The following is an 8,539-nucleotide window of genomic DNA, read 5'->3' as shown; positions in this document are numbered from 1 at the left end:
TTCGTCCATACAAGTCCTTTTTGGAAATCTCCCTTGAAATAACCGTATTGTTTGTATTTGGATTAATTAATATTTGAGCATTATGAGACTGAGACTCTTGTTCGAATGAAAAGCATGCCAAATACAACGAACATGAACATTAAAATAAAAGTATAAAACAAATAAAATAGTAATAGATCATCATGGCTTCCATGTGCCATTGCATTGTCATATTATGGAGTAACAATAATCTCAACTCGTAATTAACATGTACCCAAAACGCATTGAAAAAAGATCACACACTGGGTCATTTAATTCAATCCAAACAATTATTTTTTGATATTTACTTGTAATATTATCTGCAAAGAATTATTTCATATATGTATATATTGTCATTCTGATCCCAGTTTTAAAATGCAAAGAAAGTATTAAGAAATCATCTTGAAAAGAAATGAACACCAACAGGCAAAAAAAAAAAAGAAAAAAAAATTACATTAAAATTCTATATAAAAAAATTAATTATTATAAAGTTCATTAATAATTAAATTAAATTATATTAACAATACGATCAGTCGTTGATACAGTTTAATACAATTATCAATAGATTAACAGTAATTAATTTCTCTATGTGGACCTAGTTGTAATTCTCCCAAAAAGAAATCATTGGTCCACTTCAAGTATTACATATGCAGGCAATGTTAAAATTGACAGAAACTACACAGCTTGAAAATTAAGTGATCAAATCAATTAACAAATAAATGATCATTGTCCAATAAAAATGACTCGGCAGTGAAATCCTGTGTGTCAATGGCCAGCATTGCCTGTCTGAAAATATTGGTGAAAGGAATCTTAGAGCTTACGAAGTTATCTTTAGGTATGAGGTCCTCATGTAATTATTTGAGTCTCTGTTAGAACCTGATATGTGGCTCTGATCTCATCCACTTTTCTCTTGCTTCAAATTAATTTTTTGTCTGCTTAGAACGTGGTATTTTTTTTATCACTCATTTATCTTGCTCCTTTAAGCCATTATGATTATAATTATTTATCAGTACAACGTCAACACGACAGCACCACCTATTCAGACATACAAACATTCATTTAAAATGCACGCACGCTCCATAAATACCTTTCGTATCCCTGTCAGAAGACGTATATATTGAAATCTTAATTATAGGGTGCGAAGTCTGATTATCAAACGTGTACGTGTGAAATTAAACATGTTAAGTAGTGGGATCGTGTGATAGAATCATAGAACCGTGAATCAGAGTCAATCCCTTTGACTTACCTATTCTTTTATTTTTTTAAACGAGAGACTTTTGTATAAAAATGCTTTTAGGCCAGATTTTTATAAGTTTTTAAAAAAGGAGCTCAGGTTTTAATTCTTTTAGGTATTGTTTCCCCCCCCCTTCTCCTCCCAGTCAACAGAGGTTGAAATAATTGAAAATATTTTCATTGAAATTGTTAATATTGCAAAATGACATGATTAAAATCATCTAGTTTATTTAAAATTTTAAATTAATATATAAGAATGACATAATTTTAAATCATGTATTAATATAATTAAAATATTAATTAAAAAATCATACATTTTATTTTGAGAAATGTATTATTATGGTTATACTTTGAAACTTATATTATTGTCCTCCAGACATTTAAGTGAGAGCCTGTATGTCCATAATTAAAAATTTATTTTTTAAAAATAAAACAAAATTATGTGGGCTTGCAGGCCCAATTCTGAACCCAGTCAATAACAATCAGGCCAGGCTTAAAAACATTTGTAAATTGAGATAAACGAGCTTGCGGGTTAAAGCATTGAAAAAATATTGGAGTGACTCTGCTTGATAGTTCGACCCTATAAGCACAATATATGCATAGTTCTATCCTATTTACCTTATCTGATTTGTGTGCTGGAGCTGCCCAGTTTTGACGACACAATCATTATAATTGGAGTACAAGTGAAGGAGAAACCCTCAACAAATTACACGTACAGTGCGAAGTGCTTTTGATGCTTTGACTAGTCTGTTTCAATTATAAGGCACCTGATAGCGTTGAATAATTCACTATATATCATTTTATATTGTTTTTTTTTATCATGACTGAATTATTCTTGAATTAGTATAGCGGTGATTATGATTTATGAAGGTCAAGTTATTGGATGGGTTTTTGCTGTTCTAACCATGTAAGAAATGTTTTTTAAAAAGAGCTATTTTTTGTCTGCAAATGTTTAACTGGTTTTATATGATAGATATTGGTTTTTAAACGATTTGACTCATTCGTGGGTCCAACATATATCTTTCAATTAATTAGAATTCTATGATTTACCAAAAAATAAACTAAATTATAGGTTGAAGTTCATTTTTTTTCTATGCACTATGTCTCGAAAGCACCTGGTATCCTATGTTTTATTTTAGTTCAATTGATTCCTTAAAATTTCAAAAACAAATAAACTAATATCCTATAATTAAATTCATCTCAATGGTCTTTAAGTGAGCGAATGAGTTGCAACCATGTGGGACTCCATCTCATCATCAGATTCATCTCACCCCCTCTCCTGAAGGGTTTCCAAAATGCCAAAGTACTAGCCTTCTAAACAAGATGTGTTTGCTAGCTTTCAATAGTGGTGGTGATAACCAGATCCCATATCTAGATACTGTCATCAAGGATGGGGTTTTAGGTGGTGTTGAGGCAGGATTGACGGGCCAAGGCCGGTGAGAAATTGGATCTGGGGAAGATGATTCAAGAGCTTGACTTGTCTGAAGCTCCTTTGATGTTTATCTACCCAATCTCCCTCAAGCCAATGCAATTAGATCCAATCACGCTCTGCACCGGCCAAGCCCATGGGAGGTCCAACATTCTCAAATGTAGAAGGTTCTAGGTTTTTTCCTTGCTTTTTTTTCTTAAAAAAAAATTCATTAGCCTGACGAGATGTGTGCAGATCTATTCTTCACAAGCATGGGTGTTGATACTGCTAAACAAGCCAGCAAAGAGGCTAGTTCTTTGGCAAGAAAATCAAGCCTCTCCCTCCAATCTCTGACATTTCTGGCGTGCTTTTTGAGTTGTAAGAAAAATCTTTCTTCAAATGTCCTTGATTTTGTGTCTGACATGTAGAGGAACCCCGTGATTGGTGATTAATGTTTAGCTAAAAAGAACCCCCACTCCTTGCATGCTCTGTCTATATCACTTACGACCTTCAATGGTAGGCGAGTTTAAAACGGGATCATGTTGGAAGTGTTAATGGACTGGAGAAAGGTCCATCACAGGATTGCCTAGAGCATCTGCAATGATGGAGAGATCAGGCTTGTGTTCTAGCGCTTGAATACAAGCTACCATGGCTTCACTTCAAATTGGGGTGGTTGGTTTCGTTTTTGTGGTGCTTGGATTGATTGGGCGTGGATTTTCGCTGCTTGAGTGTTTAATTTTTTTTCTTGAGTTTTCAATGTCTTGGGGGTGATTTTGATTGACTAAAGCAGAGGAGATGAATCAATTTTTGGGATATGATATGAGGCAGGGAATGTTGCCATTGAGATCAAGGAGGGTGAGTCCCGTTGATGAAGGCTAATAGTAGAAGGAAGGAAAGCAAGTGAGTTGGGGGGTTGCACTGCCACGTGATGAGGTGTCAAAAAAATATTTAACAATCAAACTTAACTCCGATCAACGGCAGGGCTAAGAATGATGATTTTTGATAGTTCTAGGAAAAAAAAAATCAAAGTAAAATATAAAAAACTATATACTTCTAAGGGTATAGTTCAAGAGTACAAATAGACTTCAACTCTGAAATCTTTTATAAAAAAACTTTTTTTGAGATGATTTATAATTTAATCAAAATTGTAATAAATAGGCATTTATTTTAATTGGATTACATTGATACGATGAATTATTATTGTAATTGATTATTTAGGGAACGAAATAGGAAAGTTCAAGAAATCAAAAAGTAACATAAGGATAACAATTGCATGAGATATCAAAATGATTTAACTAAGAATTATTCAAGGTTTTTATTTATTTAAACAAAATGCACAAAAATGGCATAATATTTACTCTTCCATTAAAAAATATAAAATATTTTTAATTAAATTTTATTCTTAATAAAGTGGTTATTTATTTTTAAATTAACTTAATATTTTTATATTTACTCCTATTTAATATACATTTAATCTTAAAATAAATATAAAGTGATTTATTTAATAGGAGTACTTTAAAAAAATGCAATGATTATGCTTAAAAGTCTAAGAGTAAATAAATAGTTAAAAAGGAGAATAAAAATTAAATATTTTAAGAAATTAATGTAAAATGAGGATCTATGTATTTATAATTAAAACGTCAAAATTTACCACTCAAATTTTGATATTTACAACTTAAAAATTTTTATTTTATATTGATCTTTTTACAAGGTTCACTTTCTCACCATGAGCCGTGAGCCGTTTTCAATGGTCTCCCTGCCAAAAATTATGATATTGAGCCTATATTTAATATAAGTTTATTATGAGCCGTTCAGCTTTAGGACTAATTACTAATTGTGGATCACTTTTACAGTTACTTACCAGTTCCAGTTACTCCCTGTCCTTTTGGTTTACTCCAGTGCTCTTAAACTGCAAGACACTCACAGATTTTTTTTTTTTTTTCACGGCGGACAAACTGGATGCTGTTCATGATTTTAAAAAAAATAAAAAAACTCGGAGCAAATAATTGAAGTTGGGGCCCGTTCCCCAAGAGCACACTGAGCCCTTCCCCTGACGAGAGCGGTTGATCGATCTCCTTAACGAATCCGACAGCTGAGATCAGAGAAAAGCGATTCTATTAACGGACGAAACAAAGCAGCATCCTCCCTCACATGCAAATCACACATGCATAAATCACGTGGTGCTAGCCCAAAAGCTTCAAGCATGGCTGATTCGCCGCCGCCGCCATTTTCATCGGCAAAATGTCTGATAACACCGGTGCTCCTCGGAAACATTTACACCGGTCATCTAAACTCTTCGGTTCACCCCGAAACCCTAACAAGCCCGTACAGCAAGAGCTTACTCCTTTGCTAGAAACAGCCCCAGATCCGATTGTCGAGGAGCCCACTCAGACCAGTCCTCGCAGAAATCGACGTCGCCGTAAGAGAAAATTGCCGCTGCATGCCGACCCTCAAATCCGCATCGCAATGTCCGTAGCCATGGCTCATGCCGGCCTCGCCTTGTCCCTTGTCGTCCTATACGGCGTTGCCAAGCTTCTCCAGAACTATTGGCCCCACCTTCTTTGGGCCATCCTCTGCTCCATCCCTCTCCACGAGCTTCACACTGCCCTCGTCTCCTTCTGGTCTCATTCTCTCAATCTCGGCCTCCTCCACGCTATACTCGCCATCCCATTGTCCGCCCTCAGCGTCACCTGCTCCTCTCTAATCGATTCTCATGCCGCCCTTCTTCGCCTCCTCCGCTATCCTTCACCCTTGCTCCAGAGCAAATTCGAATTCTCCAAGCTCATGCAATGGCTTATCTCTTTTGGGATTTTTATTGTTTTTTACGAAAAAATAGGTTCTTTCTCTGTTCCCGCCTTCGTAATCCCTTGCTCCATCGCCTATGCGTCTGGTTTTGGCAAGGTCAAGATGAGAGAGTTAACTTCCATTTCACGAATAAAGTTTCGGAGTGATCATAGTTCGTTCGGTTTTAAAATTAGCAGTTGCCTTACTTCGATCATGCTTAATAGGTTGAAAACGATGGTTGGGATTGGATTAATAATGTTCATGATCGTGGGTTCTGTTTTAGGTCTTGTTTTCTTTTCTTATAAAATTGCACTGGAGGGGAAAGACGCTGTGATTTCGTTTAAGGTGCATCTGCATGAGAACGATTATGCAGAAAGAATTGGTGTTAAGAAATGGATGGACGAGAACCATATACCGGAATTGATTGATACTTATGCCACCAAAGTCTCTGAAACTTTGCTACAGAACATTGATTCATTGGCCGCCAATTATAACGTAACGGAAATTGTGCATGGCGTGAGGAATTACTTAATTAGTCATTCGCAAGGTTCTCTTAGAACTAGTGTTCTTACCCAAGCTAGCGTTAGACCAGTGTCTCAGAAGCTTTCTTGTATTCAGTCAAGGGTAAGAAATGGACAGTGGAAGAAGATCTACAGCGACATTGATGGGTTATTTAGGGTATTGGCATCTTTAATTGCCAGGGAAGGCTTGATGGGGGAGCTTAAAGCATTTTTACTAGAGAGTTTGGATGTGTCAAAAAGATTGTTGACTTGTGGTGCCAATATATTGCTGTACATGGCTGTCTCTTTAGTCTCGGGAGCTGCAGGGTTGGTGAATTTCATATCTGAAATGATGGTGTTTTTATGGCTGTTGTACTATTTGATGACTTCAGATTCTGGGGGAGTGATGGACCATGCTTTAGACATGGTGCCAATATCAAAATCGACCCGGGTTCGGAGTGCTAAGGTTCTTGATCATGCAGTGAGTAGCGTGTTATTAGCCACTGCCAAGCTGACCTTGTTTCAGGGGTGTTTAACATACCTATTGTTTAGATTCTACCACATTCATTTTCTGTATACGTCAACATCTCTTGCACTCATGAGTGCTATTTAACCCATCACGCCAGCTCCTTTTCTTGCAACAATACCAGCAGCTGCACAGCTAGCCATGGAGAAAAGGTACGTCGAAGCGATAATATTAACAACCATACATCAGATACTGTTGGAATATGGTACACAAGCTATCCAAGATGAGATACCTGGCCATAATGCCTATTTGACAGGGCTGAGCATACTTGGTGGCATTGCTGTTTTCCCCTCTGCTTTGGAAGTAACTCTGCTCTCTTACTTCTTGCTCTTAAATGCATTATGTTTCTGTAAATTTTCAATCCAATCCGAGTGATAAATCTCATTGTGCATACAGGGAGCAATAATGGGTCCTCTGCTGATGACAGTTATGATCGCTTTAAAAAGGCTTTATGCCGAATTTGTCCTCGGTAGCACCCATGGAACTGCTCGGTGATATTTGATGACGACTTTTGGTTCGGTTACTTTTTCTCCCTAATACAACCTAGTATTTGACATCGTTTTCTTTTGTGCTAGAGTAGAATTGGCGTGGCCTGTAAGTGACGTCAATATAGTACAGTAACAACGTCAATTTTTGCAGCAGATATACTTACTGATGTAGAGCCTACAACAGGAATGTATGTGCGCTTTCTCTCCTCCTCTAGTGATATTGCCTCCCCATTCGCACATAGATGCTTTGCTTGAACATCTTTGTGATGGAAAACGCTATATTAATCTCTTGTTTCTCAGGTACATGTTTGTTGCTCCCATGGTCAGAGCCTGGCTGCTTTGCTCAACTTCTGTAATATAGCTGAATACAGACCAAATCAATCGGAACCAATCTAACCAAAGATGTATCTTCATAGAATAAATAGAAGTTATCAATAGGAATTAATAATAATAAAAAGAAAAGTGCTATAAATATAAAAAATCAACTATGTGACCATTCCCATGGCATCGAAGGCGAAGTTAATAAATACCCCTGGAGTTATTCTTTTCCCTGCCACTCTTGATGCATGCTTCAAACTGGGGGCGTTCTTGTTGACATCCATTATCTACGTTTTTGGGGCTTAAGAACTTACATTTGCGCTGATAATAGCTGTTTGTGTAAGCTTGCGCCATTAATTAGTTTAATGCATTAACATGCAAAGAATTAATCTTTGTTATATAGTTAGTTTTTACTTTTCTGGCTTATATTAATAGGCAACGAATAAATTTGATTTTGTTGATGGTACTTTTCTAACTTACAATGGGAAAATAAGGGATTCTTTCTTTGATAATATTATGATAAATAACTAGTATAGATCGTGTGCATAGCACGGAATTTATCGCTTATGAGTTTTTTTTAAGGAATTTGTTAGTTTTTACGGATAATAATGACATCTTTCGGAACACCGCATAAACATAAGTGAAGCCCGTTTTATCTGCCCACGAATATCATTAATGGACCGATGTGTGTAGCCCAATAATTATCATATTGGTCTATTGGACATATCTATCCGAATAATTTGAAATACTTTGAAGCATTGACACCGCATTTGGTTTTTTCGTTGGTCAAGGTCAAGTTTGTAAAATGATTATTTAACAAAAATAAATTTCATAAAAATTTATTATTATAAGAAAATTTAAGTTTGGATATATAATTTTAAAAAATTAGTTTAATAAATTCAAAGCTGTCTAAATTATTTATAATAAAAAGTGATTTTGAATGTACAGTTATTAAAATGGATATTAATTTTTATGATTTACAATTTTTCTTATATAAATGCTTTATGTTAGAAATGTTTAAAAATGTGCGTAATAAATAATTTAAAATAACACAAAACTTATATGTTAAATAGTAAGGATAAAAAAAATACATATTTAATATATTAGAAAAAATTTATACAAATGGTGACTATACAATAATATTAAAAATTAATTGAAAAATAATTACGAGTAGCATGGAAATATGAAAAGTAGGTGCACGTTTTAACTTCCCCATTGACACCCTAACACCCAAGTGCACATTCCAAAGGCTCCCTAGTCACAT

At 35.3% G+C, this 8,539-nt stretch overlaps 1 protein-coding gene across 2 annotated transcripts; it reads left to right on the top strand.

Moving 5' to 3' along the window:
• The first annotated feature begins 4,834 nt into the window (after positions 1 to 4,834).
• LOC129295220 (uncharacterized) lies at positions 4,835 to 7,707 on the top strand. Of its 2 annotated transcripts, XM_054933722.1 has the most exons (4): positions 4,835 to 6,621; positions 6,726 to 6,772; positions 6,866 to 7,145; positions 7,258 to 7,707. In XM_054933722.1, exon 1 carries the CDS (start codon positions 4,901 to 4,903, stop codon positions 6,554 to 6,556), a length of 1,656 nt encoding a protein of 551 aa, XP_054789697.1. In that variant the 5' UTR covers positions 4,835 to 4,900; the 3' UTR covers positions 6,557 to 6,621; positions 6,726 to 6,772; positions 6,866 to 7,145; positions 7,258 to 7,707. The 2 variants fall into 2 exon arrangements, with proteins under 2 accessions (XP_054789697.1, XP_054789689.1); XM_054933714.1 differs by having other exon boundaries at positions 4,835 to 6,772.
• Positions 7,708 to 8,539: the final 832 nt, after the last annotated feature.

This window comes from Prosopis cineraria, unplaced genomic scaffold, assembly GCF_029017545.1.
Source record: "Prosopis cineraria cultivar Desert tree isolate PC_DT_omini unplaced genomic scaffold, ASM2901754v1 PC1, whole genome shotgun sequence".
Taxonomy (NCBI): Eukaryota; Viridiplantae; Streptophyta; class Magnoliopsida; order Fabales; family Fabaceae; genus Prosopis; species Prosopis cineraria.
Note: the sequence above shows the minus strand (reverse complement) of the source record. Positions and strands in the feature narration are given on the sequence as shown.